This window comes from Crinia signifera, chromosome 2, assembly GCF_055691185.1.
Source record: "Crinia signifera chromosome 2, ASM5569118v1, whole genome shotgun sequence".
In the NCBI taxonomy this organism is placed as follows: domain Eukaryota; kingdom Metazoa; phylum Chordata; class Amphibia; order Anura; family Myobatrachidae; genus Crinia; species Crinia signifera.
The window spans coordinates 402063241-402077162 of NC_139218.1; the positions used below are offsets into that span (position 1 = coordinate 402063241).

The window sequence follows — 13922 nt, forward strand, 5'->3', positions numbered from 1 at the left end:
ATGCCGTCATGCATGATTCATGGCACCAGCCCCCTCCCAGCAACTAGCACTGTACTAGAACGGTCCCTCTACATGACTAGCAGAATGTGTAGGGAAGGGTATTACGCAGCAATGCGGACCCTCATTCCTAGCCTACAGAGGTCAGTGCAGCCGGTATCGGGACGCCAGATGGGTGGTGGTACGCAATGATACATGACTATTCTCAGCGCAGATGGCGTCATGTTACAGAGGTCAGCGCAGCTGGTATCGGGACGCCAGGTGGGTGGTGGTACACAATGATACATGACTATTCTCAGGGCAGATGGCGTCAGGTTACAGAGGTCAGCGCAGCCGGTATCGGGACGCCAGATGGGTGGTGGTACGCAATGATACATGACTATTCTCAGCGCAGATGGCGTCAGGTTACAGAGGTCAGTGCAACCGGTATACAGACGCCAGGTGGGTGGTGGTACACAATGATACATGACTAAGCTCAGCGCAGATGGCGTCAGGTTACAGAGGTCAGTGCAGCCGGTATACAGACGCCAGGTGGGTGGTGGTACGCAATGATACATGACTATTCTCAGTGCAGATGGCGTCAGGTTACAGAGGTCAGCGCAGCCGGTATCGGGACGCCAGATGGGTGGTGGTACGCAATGATACATGACTATTCTCAGCGCAGATGGCGTCAGGTTACAGAGGTCAGTGCAACCGGTATACAGACGCCAGGTGGGTGGTGGTACACAATGATACATGACTAAGCTCAGCGCAGATGGCGTCAGGTTACAGAGGTCAGTGCAGCCGGTATACAGACGCCAGGTGGGTGGTGGTACGCAATGATACATGACTATTCTCAGTGCAGACGGCGTCAGGTTACAGAGGTCAGTGCAGCCGGTATACAGACGCCAGGTGGGTGGTGGTACACAATGATACCTGACTAAGCTCAGCGCAGATGGCGTCAGGTTACAGAGGTCAGTGCAACCGGTATACAGACGCCAGGTGGGTGGTGGTACACAATGATACATGACTAAGCTCAGCGCAGATGGCGTCAGGTTACAGAGGTCAGCGCAGCCGGTATTGGGACGCCAGATGGGTGGTGGTACGCTATGATACATGACTAAGCTCAGCGCAGATGGCGTCAGGTTACAGAGGTCAGCGCAGCCGGTATACAGACGCCAGGTGGGTGGTGGTACGCAATGATACATGACTATTCTCAGCGCAGATGGCGTCAGGTTACAGAGGTCAGCGCAGCCGGTATTGGGACGCCAGATGGGTGGTGGTACACAATGATACATGACTAAGCTCAGCGCAGATGGCGTCAGGTTACAGAGGTCAGTGCAGCCGGTATCGGGACGCCAGATGGGTGGTGGTACACAATGATACATGACTAAGCTCAGCGCAGATGGCGTCAGGTTACAGAGGTCAGTGCAACCGGTATACAGACGCCAGGTGGGTGGTGGTACACAATGATACATGACTAAGCTCAGCGCAGATGGCAAGAGTTACAGAGGTCAGTGCAGCCGGTATACAGACGCCAGGTGGGTGGTGGTACGCAATGATACATGACTATTCTCAGTGCAGACGGCGTCAGGTTACAGAGGTCAGTGCAGCCGGTATACAGACGCCAGGTGGGTGGTGGTACACAATGATACCTGACTAAGCTCAGCGCAGATGGCGTCAGGTTACAGAGGTCAGCGCAGCCGGTATACAGACGCCAGGTGGGTGGTGGTACACAATGATACATGACTAAGCTCAGCGCAGATGGCGTCAGGTTACAGAGGTCAGTGCAGCCGGTATACAGACGCCAGGTGGGTGGTGGTACACAATGATACATGACTAAGCTCAGCGCAGATGGCGTCAGGTTACAGAGGTCAGTGCAGCCGGTATACAGACGCCAGGTGGGTGGTGGTACACAATGATACATGACTATTCTCAGCGAAGATGGCGTCAGGTTACAGAGGTCAGCGCAGCCGGTATCGGGACGCCAGATGGGTGGTGGTACGCAATGATACATGACTATTCTCAGCGCAGATGGCGTCAGGTTACAGAGGTCAGTGCAACCGGTATACAGACGCCAGGTGGGTGGTGGTACACAATGATACATGACTAAGCTCAGCGCAGATGGCGTCAGGTTACAGAGGTCAGTGCAGCCGGTATACAGACGCCAGGTGGGTGGTGGTACGCAATGATACATGACTATTCTCAGTGCAGACGGCGTCAGGTTACAGAGGTCAGTGCAGCCGGTATACAGACGCCAGGTGGGTGGTGGTACGCAATGATACATGACTATTCTCAGCGCAGATGGCGTCAGGTTACAGAGGTCAGTGCAGCCGGTATCGGGACGCCAGGTGGGTGGTGGTACACAATGATACCTGACTAAGCTCAGCGCAGATGGCGTCAGGTTACAGAGGTCAGTGCAACCGGTATACAGACGCCAGGTGGGTGGTGGTACACAATGATACATGACTAAGCTCAGCGCAGATGGCGTCAGGTTACAGAGGTCAGTGCAACCGGTATACAGACGCCAGGTGGGTGGTGGTACACAATGATACATGACTAAGCTCAGCGCAGATGGCGTCAGGTTACAGAGGTCAGTGCAGCCGGTATACAGACGCCAGGTGGGTGGTGGTACGCAATGATACATGACTATTCTCAGTGCAGACGGCGTCAGGTTACAGAGGTCAGTGCAGCCGGTATACAGACGCCAGGTGGGTGGTGGTACACAATGATACCTGACTAAGCTCAGCGCAGATGGCGTCAGGTTACAGAGGTCAGTGCAGCCGGTATCGGGACGCCAGGTGGGTGGTGGTACACAATGATACCTGACTAAGCTCAGCGCAGATGGCGTCAGGTTACAGAGGTCAGTGCAACCGGTATACAGACGCCAGGTGGGTGGTGGTACACAATGATACATGACTAAGCTCAGCGCAGATGGCGTCAGGTTACAGAGGTCAGTGCAACCGGTATACAGACGCCAGGTGGGTGGTGGTACACAATGATACATGACTAAGCTCAGCGCAGATGGCGTCAGGTTACAGAGGTCAGTGCAACCGGTATACAGACGCCAGGTGGGTGGTGGTACACAATGATACATGACTAAGCTCAGCGCAGATGGCGTCAGGTTACAGAGGTCAGTGCAACCGGTATACAGACGCCAGGTGGGTGGTGGTACACAATGATACATGACTAAGCTCAGCGCAGATGGCGTCAGGTTACAGAGGTCAGTGCAACCGGTATACAGACGCCAGGTGGGTGGTGGTACACAATGATACATGACTAAGCTCAGCGCAGATGGCGTCAGGTTACAGAGGTCAGTGCAACCGGTATACAGACGCCAGGTGGGTGGTGGTACACAATGATACATGACTAAGCTCAGCGCAGATGGCGTCAGGTTACAGAGGTCAGTGCAGCCGGTATACAGATGCCAGGTGGGTGGTGGTACACAATGATACATGACTATTCTCAGTGCAGACGGCGTCAGGTTACAGAGGTCAGTGCAGCCGGTATACAGACGCCAGGTGGGTGGTGGTACGCAATGATACATGACTAAGCTCAGTGCAGATGGCGTCAGGTTACAGAGGTCAGTGCAGCCGGTATCGGGACGCCAGGTGGGTGGTGGTACACAATGATACCTGACTAAGCTCAGCGCAGATGGCGTCAGGTTACAGAGGTCAGTGCAACCGGTATACAGACGCCAGGTGGGTGGTGGTACACAATGATACATGACTAAGCTCAGCGCAGATGGCGTCAGGTTACAGAGGTCAGTGCAACCGGTATACAGACGCCAGGTGGGTGGTGGTACACAATGATACATGACTAAGCTCAGCGCAGATGGCGTCAGGTTACAGAGGTCAGTGCAGCCGGTATACAGACGCCAGGTGGGTGGTGGTACGCAATGATACATGACTATTCTCAGTGCAGACGGCGTCAGGTTACAGAGGTCAGTTCAGCCGGTATACAGACGCCAGGTGGGTGGTGGTACACAATGATACCTGACTAAGCTCAGCGCAGATGGCGTCAGGTTACAGAGGTCAGTGCAACCGGTATACAGACGCCAGGTGGGTGGTGGTACACAATGATACATGACTAAGCTCAGCGCAGATGGCGTCAGGTTACAGAGGTCAGTGCAGCCGGTATACAGACGCCAGGTGGGTGGTGGTACACAATGATACATGACTATTCTCAGCGAAGATGGCGTCAGGTTACAGAGGTCAGCGCAGCCGGTATCGGGACGCCAGATGGGTGGTGGTACGCAATGATACATGACTATTCTCAGCGCAGATGGCGTCAGGTTACAGAGGTCAGTGCAACCGGTATACAGACGCCAGGTGGGTGGTGGTACACAATGATACATGACTAAGCTCAGCGCAGATGGCGTCAGGTTACAGAGGTCAGTGCAGCCGGTATACAGACGCCAGGTGGGTGGTGGTACGCAATGATACATGACTATTCTCAGTGCAGACGGCGTCAGGTTACAGAGGTCAGTGCAGCCGGTATACAGACGCCAGGTGGGTGGTGGTACACAATGATACCTGACTAAGCTCAGCGCAGATGGCGTCAGGTTACAGAGGTCAGTGCAACCGGTATACAGACGCCAGGTGGGTGGTGGTACACAATGATACATGACTAAGCTCAGCGCAGATGGCGTCAGGTTACAGAGGTCAGTGCAACCGGTATACAGACGCCAGGTGGGTGGTGGTACACAATGATACATGACTAAGCTCAGCGCAGATGGCGTCAGGTTACAGAGGTCAGTGCAGCCGGTATACAGACGCCAGGTGGGTGGTGGTACGCAATGATACATGACTATTCTCAGTGCAGACGGCGTCAGGTTACAGAGGTCAGTGCAGCCGGTATACAGACGCCAGGTGGGTGGTGGTACACAATGATACCTGACTAAGCTCAGCGCAGATGGCGTCAGGTTACAGAGGTCAGTGCAACCGGTATACAGACGCCAGGTGGGTGGTGGTACACAATGATACATGACTAAGCTCAGCGCAGATGTCGTCAGGTTACAGAAGTCAGTGCAGCCGGTATACAGACGCCAGGTGGGTGGTGGTACACAATGATACATGACTAAGCTCAGCGCAGATGGCGTCAGGTTACAGAAGTCAGTGCAGCCGGTATACAGACGCCAGGTGGGTGGTGGTACACAATGATACATGACTAAGCTCAGCGCAGATGGCAACAGGTTACAGAAGTCAGTGCAGCCGGTATACAGACGCCAGATGGGTGGTGGTACGCAATGATACATGACTAAGCTCAGTGCAGACGGCGTCAGGTTACAGAGGTCAGTGCAGCCGGTATACAGACGCCAGGTGGGTGGTGGTACACAATGATACATGACTATTCTCAGCGCAGATGGCGTCAGGTTACAGAGGTCAGTGCAGCCGGTATACAGACGCCAGATGGGTGGTGGTACACAATGATACATGACTAAGCTCAGCGCAGATGGTGTCAGGTTACAGAGGTCAGCGCAGCCGGTATCGGGATGCCAGATGGGTGGTGGTACGCAATGATACATGACTATTCTCAGCGCAGATGGCGTCAGGTTACAGAGGTCAGCGCAGCTGGTATCGGGACGCCAGATGGGTGGTGGTACGCAATGATACATGACTAGTAAGTAAGTAAGTAAAATTTATATAGCGCACTTTCTCCAGCAGGACTCAAGGCGCTTACAGACATTAAAAAACAATGCACATAATACAGAGGATGTTGGAGGTACAGTAACAGACATGTCACAGACAAAAGCCCCTGAGCACACAGTAAGCATAATGCAGGAGTGGTGCAGCATTTTGGATAATAACTTCCATGGGTTGTGTACTCCACCCTGACAAGGTACCAAGTGCGGCAGCCATTTTAGGCGCTCTGCGTAGGATTACCCAGGGTGAAATAGATTACCCCTAAAAGAAACTACCCAAAATGGATGATTTCAATGTATACTCAGGTCCATGTATTTTTCATCCCATTCACAAGTGCACCAGATGAGGCAGCCATGGAGGGCGCACTACGAAGGTTACACTGTAAGGGGCGAGCCATACAAGGACCCAATGCATATATTGGAAAGCAAATACTTCTGTAGTAGTATTCTGACTATTCTCAGTGCAGACGGCGTCAGGTTACAGAGGTCAGTGCAGCCGGTATCGGGATGCCAGATGGGTGGTGGTACGCAATGATACATGACTATTCTCAGCGCAGATGGCGTCAGGTTACAGAGGTCAGTGCAGCCGGTATCGGGACGCCAGATGGGTGGTGGTACGCAATGATACATGACTATTCTCAGCGCAGATGGCGTCAGGTTACAGAGGTCAGCGCAGCCGGTATCGGGACGCCAGATGGGTGGTGGTACGCAATGATACATGACTATTCTCAGTGCAGATGGCGTCAGGTTACAGAGGTCAGTGCAGCCGGTATACAGACGCCAGGTGGGTGGTGGTACGCAATGATACATGACTATTCTCAGTGCAGATGGCGTCAGGTTACAGAGGTCAGCGCAGCCGGTATCGGGACGCCAGATGGGTGGTGGTACGCAATGATACATGACTATTCTCAGCGCAGATGGCGTCAGGTTACAGAGGTCAGTGCAGCCGGTATCGGGACGCCAGATGGGTGGTGGTACGCAATGATACATGACTATTCTCAGTGCAGACGGCGTCAGGTTACAGAGGTCAGTGCAGCCGGTATACAGACGCCAGATGGGTGGTGGTACGCAATGATACATGACTATTCTCAGCGCAGATGGCGTCAGGTTACAGAGGTCAGCGCAGCCGGTATCGGGACGCCAGATGGGTGGTGGTACGCAATGATACATGACTATTCTCAGCGCAGATGGCGTCAGGTTACAGAGGTCAGTGCAGCCGGTATCGGGACGCCAGGTGGGTGGTGGTACACAATGATACATGACTATTCTCAGCGCAGATGGAGTCAGGTTACAGAGGTCAGTGCAGCCGGTATCGGGACGCCAGATGGGTGGTGGTACACAATGATACATGAGTAAGCTCAGTGCAGATGGCGTCAGGTTACAGAGGTCAGCGCAGCCGGTATCGGGACGCCAGATGGGTGGTGGTACCCAATGATACATGACTAAGCTCAGCGCAGATGGCGTCAGGTTACAGAGGTCAGCGCAGCCGGTATCGGGACAACAGATGGGTGGTGGTACGCAATGATACATGACTATTCTCAGCGCAGATGGCGTCAGGTTACAGAGGTCAGTGCAGCCAGTATCGGGACGCCAGATGGGTGGTGGTACGCAATGATACATGACTATTCTCAGCGCAGATGGCGTCAGGTTACAGAGGTCAGTGCAGCCGGTATACAGACGCCAGGTGGGTGGTGGTACACAATGATACATGACTATTCTCAGCGCAGATGGCGTCAGGTTACAGAGGTCAGTGCAGCCGGTATACAGACGCCAGGTGGGTGGTGGTACACAATGATACATGACTATTCTCAGCGCAGATGGCGTCAGGTTACAGAGGTCAGCGCAGCCGGTATCGGGACGCCAGGTGGGTGGTGGTACGCAATGATACATGACTATTCTCAGCGCAGATGGCGTCAGGTTACAGAGGTCAGTGCAGCCGGTATCGGGACGCCAGATGGGTGGTGGTACGCTATGATACATGACTAAGCTCAGCGCAGATGGCGTCAGGTTACAGAGGTCAGCGCAGCCGGTATCGGGATGCCAGATGGGTGGTGGTACACAATGATACATGACTATTCTCAGCGCAGATGGCGTCAGGTTACAGAGGTCAGCGCAGCCGGTATCGGGACGCCAGGTGGGTGGTGGTACGCAATGATACATGACTATTCTCAGCGCAGATGGCGTCAGGTTACAGAGGTCAGTGCAGCCGGTATCGGGACGCCAGATGGGTGGTGGTACGCTATGATACATGACTAATCTCAGCGCAGATGGCGTCAGGTTACAGAGGTCAGTGCAGCCGGTATCGGGACGCCAGATGGGTGGTGGTACGCAATGATACATGACTATTCTCAGCTCAGATGGCGTCATGTTACAGAGGTCAGCGCAGCCAGTATCGGGACGCCAGATGGGTGGTGGTACACAATGATACATGACTATTCTCAGCGCAGACGACGTCATGTTACAGAGGTCAGTGCAGCCGGTATACAGACGCCAGATGGGTGGTGGTACGCAATGATACATGACTATTCTCAGCGCAGACGACGTCATGTTACAGAGGTCAGTGCAGCCGGTATCGGGATGCCAGATGGGTGGTGGTACGCAATGATACATGACTAAGCTCAGCGCAGATGGCGTCAGGTTACAGAGGTCAGTGCAGCCGGTATACAGACGCCAGGTGGGTGGTGGTACGCAATGATACATGACTAAGCTCAGCGCAGATGGCGTCAGGTTACAGAGGTCAGTGCAGCCGGTATCGGGACGCCAGGTGGGTGGTGGTACGCAATGATACATGACTAAGCTCAGCGCAGATGGCGTCAGGTTACAGAGGTCAGTGCAACCGGTATACAGACGCCAGGTGGGTGGTGGTACACAATGATACATGACTATTCTCAGCGCAGATCGCGTCAGGTTACAGAGGTCAGTGCAGCCGTTATACAGACGCCAGGTGGGTGGTGGTACGCAATGATACATGACTATTCTCAGCGCAGATCGCGTCAGGTTACAGAGGTCAGTGCAGCCGTTATACAGACGTCAGATGGGTGGTGGTACACAATGATACATGACTATTCTCAGCGCAGATGGCGTCAGGTTACAGAGGTCAGCGCAGCCAGTATCGGGACGCCAGATGGGTGGTGGTACACAATGATACATGACTATTCTCAGCGCAGACGACGTCATGTTACAGAGGTCAGTGCAGCCGGTATCGGGATGCCAGATGGGTGGTGGTACGCAATGATACATGACTAAGCTCAGCGCAGATGGCGTCAGGTTACAGAGATCAGTGCAGCCGGTATACAGACGCCAGGTGGGTGGTGGTACGCAATGATACATGACTATTCTCAGCGCAGACGACGTCAGGTTACAGAGGTCAGCTCGGCCGGTATCGGGACGCCAGATGGGTGGTGGTACGCAATGATACATGACTACTCTCAGTGCAGACGGCGTCAGGTTACAGAGGTCAGTGCAGCCGGTATCGGGACGCCAGGTGGGTGGTGGTACGCAATGATACATGACTATTCTCTGCGCAGATCGCGTCAGGTTACAGAGGTCAGTGCAGCCGGTATCGGGACGCTAGGTGGGTGGTGGTACACAATGATACATGACTATTCTCTGCGCAGATCGCGTCAGGTTACAGAGGTCAGTGCAGCCGGTATACAGACGACAGATGGGTGGTGGTACGCAATGATACATGACTATTCTCAGCGCAGATGGCGTCAGGTTACAGAGGTCAGTGCAGCCGTTATACAGACGTCAGATGGGTGGTGGTACACAATGATACATGACTATTCTCAGCGCAGATGGCGTCAGGTTACAGAGGTCAGTGCAGCCGGTATCGGGACGCCAGATGGGTGGTGGTACACAATGATACATGGGTGGAATAATGACCTATATTGCTAGAATAGAATGGCGCTGCAGGTACCGAATGGGTCGTAAGCTGGCGTGTATTATACAGGATACGCCATTTGTAAATCACCTTCTTTTCCTCGGTGAAGTCCCTCTGTAGATGCCACGTGAGCAGCCTCTCCAGTATACCCTCTGATGCCATGTAGCCCAGAATGGGTCCCGGCCCTTCTCCATCCCGCGGCCGCTCCTCTGCTAACAGGCTCAGCATCTGGTAGGTATTATTACGTACGCAGCTCAGGTCATCCATGGTGACATGTTCTGTGGACCCATGCCGCTCCAATATCCGGAGTACCTGCCCAGCAACAGAGTGAGTGTGAGTGGAGACTGGGTATAGGTCTTTCTCCCACCTTTAGCCCAACTCTTCTGAGTCTATCATGATGAACATCTCAGTCTTCTCCATCTCCTTCCTGTAGTCAGTGCAGGGAGATGTACATGACATCACACTAACTGCTCCCTTGGACATGACATCACACTAACTGCTCCCTGTTCTCTTGTACATGACATCACACTAACTGCTCCCTTGGACATGACATCACACTAACTGCTCCCTGTTCTCTTGTACATGACATCACACTAACTGCTCCCCGTTCTCTTGTACATGACACCACACTAACTGCTCCCTGTTCTCTTGTACATGACACCACACTAACTGCTCCCTGTTCTCTTGTACATGACACCACACTAACTGCTCCCTGTTCTCTTGTACATGACACCACACTAACTGCTCCCTGTTCTCTTGGACATGACATCACACTTACTGCTCCCGATTCCCTTGGACATGACATCACACTAACTGCTCTATGTTCTCTTGGACATGACATTACAATAACTGCTGCCGGTTCTCTTGGACATGACAATACACTAACTGCTGCCAGTTCTCTTGGACATGACATTACACTAACTGCTCCCTGCTCGCTTGGACATGATATTAAAATAACTGCTCCCGGTTCTCTTGGATATCACACTAACTGCTTCCAGTTCTCTTGGACAGGACATCACACTAACTGCTCCCTTGGGCATGACATTACACTATCTGCTCCCTTGGGCATGACATTACACTAACTGCTCCCTGTTCTCCTGTTCATGACATCACACTAACTGTTCCCTGTTCTTTTGTACAAGACATCACACTAACTGCTCCCTGTTCTTTTGGATATGTGATATGACATTGTTCTGTGTACTCACCTGGGACCAGTGATTCTTGAAGACCATCAGGCAAGTCTCAGGGTCAGCTGTTACCAATGGTTGGATGCTGGCATTGCGCCCAGCCTTGCTGCCAGAAGCTCGAGGGTTCAGTTTACTAAGCCAACTCATCCTTGTGTGTCAATGATGAGGGTCACGTAATGTATGGGTAGCGGAGGATGAGTGGCCCCATAAGCAGAGGAGTGAGAAGACGATCTTGGTAAAGAAATAACCTTAGAAACCCATCTCAACCCGTCTGCAGCGTCTCTTGCTCCATGATGTCTCCTAGCACCCTGGGGAGACAGCAGAAGATATAATTACCCACAAGAGCTGGACAACTGCAGGAGTGCAGATGGTACATATATTCTGTATGAGCAGGTACAGCCCACAGAACAGGAGTCTGGAATGGGAAGTGATCACCACACATCAATTCATTCAAACTCATTTCAAAATAAATCCCTGCTAAGTGGGTGGCTGAAAATAACGGTCACAGTTTGCAGACCACCCAGCAGGTGCCATGTTCCAGGTCACCCAGCAGGTGCACAGGGAGAGTTCCCCAACTGTCACAATTTCTAGAAGACTATGGTGATGTAATGTAAATGACGGAGAAAGGTTTTGCCACAGAATTCCGAAACGCAGCGAACAATTACAATTATTTGTCAGCAAATAACGGATAGAAATAATTTGGTATGTGATGCAACCTGATCAGATGCGGATATCATAGAAATATAAATATATAAGTCGTCCTGCTAGTTATATAAATATAGAATATCTGGCTAATGTACGGTACACACCAGAACGACCCTGATCGTGCAATGATTTCTGTGAAATCGTACGATGGTCGCACAATTGGAGTACAAGGTCTGCACAGGATTGGTACCCAATCCAATGTAAATGACGGATCTTTAGTGCAGCCCAGTGACCGGCGGGACGAGCATCGGATCGGAAACGTATTGAAAACTTGCACAATTCTGCTCTTTTTACATCATACAATCGGACAAAATCGCATGAAAACTGAGCCCAAATTGTTCAGCATTAGGCTTATTGGGGAACAATCCGATTGATGTGGTTGTGTTGTGTGTGATTCTATCCTAGAAAAGGAGCAGGTGCCAGCGTCACCCAGGGCCCAGTATGAGCACAGGGAACAACAATATGTGGGGCACAGGCATCACTAGCTGCAATCAGAGCTGTATGGGGTGTTCTGGCCATTCCAAAATCTCCTACAGATACAATAGAAGGTCACACGGGGGAGGAATAGTGAGATGCTAATTAATACAGAGAGAACTACGAGTGTACATGGAACCAATGGTAACGCTGAAGCACAAGTGGTCACAGTATGGATCTGATCCTAGGAATAATGTAACTAGGATGACCCTGGTGTATATGGGAGGTGCAGGAAGCTGGAAGTAGCTGCTTCTCCCTGGCTGGACTCTGACCCACCACCAGGAAAACACAGAAGTATATGGCCAGGGTGTGTCAGCCTTCTCCTAACCTTCGTACTAGTGAGGGAGACTGCTTACTACACTGACACACACACACACACAAAGGGCCCCCTGTATTACACACATGCAGCGTGCCCCATATCACACACACGCGCAACGTGCCCCCTGTATCATACACATGCAACGTGCCCCATATATCACACACACGCAACGTGCCCCCTGTATCACACACACACGCAACGTGCCCCCCGTATCACACACACACACGCAACGTGCCCCCTGTATCACACACATGCAACGTGCCCCCGTATCTCACACACGCGCACCGTGCCCCCGTATCTCACACATACACGCGCACCGTGCCCCCGTATCACACACACATGCAGTGTGCCCCCATATCACACACGCGCAACGTGCATCATATCACACACACGCAACGTGCTCCCCGTATCACACACACGCGCAACGTGCTCCCCGTATCACACACACGCGCAACGTGCCCCCTGTATCACCCACATGCAACGTGCCCCCATATCACACACACACGCGCCCCGTATCACACACATACACGCGCACCGTGCCCCCGTATCACACGCGCACCGTGCCCCCGCATCACACACACGCGCGCGCAATGTGACCCCCGTATCACACACACGTGCAACGTTCCCCCCATATCACATACGCGCGCAACGTGCTCCCCGTATCATACACGCGCGCAACGTGCTGCCCGTATCACACACGTGCGCAACGTGCCCCCTGTATCAAAAACATGCAACATGCCCCATGTATCACACACACACGCAACGTGCCCCCCGTATCACACACACACGCAACGTGCCCCCCCGTATCACACACACACGCAACGTGCCCCCCCGTATCACACACACGCGCACCGTGCCCCCCCGTATCACACACACACGCAACGTGCCCCCGTATCACACACACGCACACCGTGCCCCCGTATCACACACACACGCGCACCGTGCCCCCGTATCACACACACGCGCGCACCGTGCCCCGTATCACATACACACACGCGCGCACCGTGCCCCCGCATCACACACGCGCGCACGCACCGTGCCCCCGCATCACACACACGCGCACCGTGCCCCCGTATCACACACATGCGCAACGTGCCCCCCGTATCACACGCACACGCGCACCGTGCCCCCGTATCACACACACACGCGCACCGTGCCCCCGTATCACATACACACGCGCGCGCACCGTGCCCCCGCATCACACACACGCGCGCACCGTGCCCCCGCATCACACACATGCGCAACGTGCCCCCCGTATCACACGCGCGCAACGTGCCCCCCGTATCACACGCGCGCAACGTGCCCCCCGTATCACACGCGCGCAACGTGCCCCCCGTATCACACGCGCGCGCAATGTGCCCACGTATCACACACACGTGCGAAATGTGCCCCCTCGTATCACACACGCGCGAAATGTGCCCCCCGTATCACACACGCGCGAAACGTGCCCCCCGTATCCTATACGCATGAAATGTGCCCCCCGTATCACACACGCAAAACGTGCCCCCCGTATATCACACACACACGCGTAACATGCCCCTGTATCACGCACGCTCGCAACGTGCCCCCCATCACAAACGCACACAACGTGCCCCCCGTATCACACACGCGCACAAAGTGCCCCCCGTATCACACACGCGCGCAACGTTCCCCCTGTAGAGGCTACACTCGAGATACATCCCTTGGAGTGGCGGGGTGACACCATCAGAGGCTACACCTGGGATACATCCCTTG

General features: G+C 53.5%; 1 protein-coding gene across 1 annotated transcript in view; it reads right to left on the minus strand.

Annotated features, from left to right (window-relative positions):
* The window catches only part of FHIP1B (FHF complex subunit HOOK interacting protein 1B), a 116360-nt gene that overhangs the window by 77621 nt on the left and 24817 nt on the right, over nt 1-13922 (minus strand). Inside the window, exons 2-3 of the mRNA XM_083170609.1 lie at nt 10709-10998; nt 9594-9815 (exon numbers count right to left, since the gene is read on the minus strand). Of these exons, the coding sequence (XP_083026735.1) occupies nt 9594-9815; nt 10709-10837 (351 nt within the window). The 5' untranslated portion in view covers nt 10838-10998. The remainder of the gene's footprint in view (nt 1-9593; nt 9816-10708; nt 10999-13922) is intronic.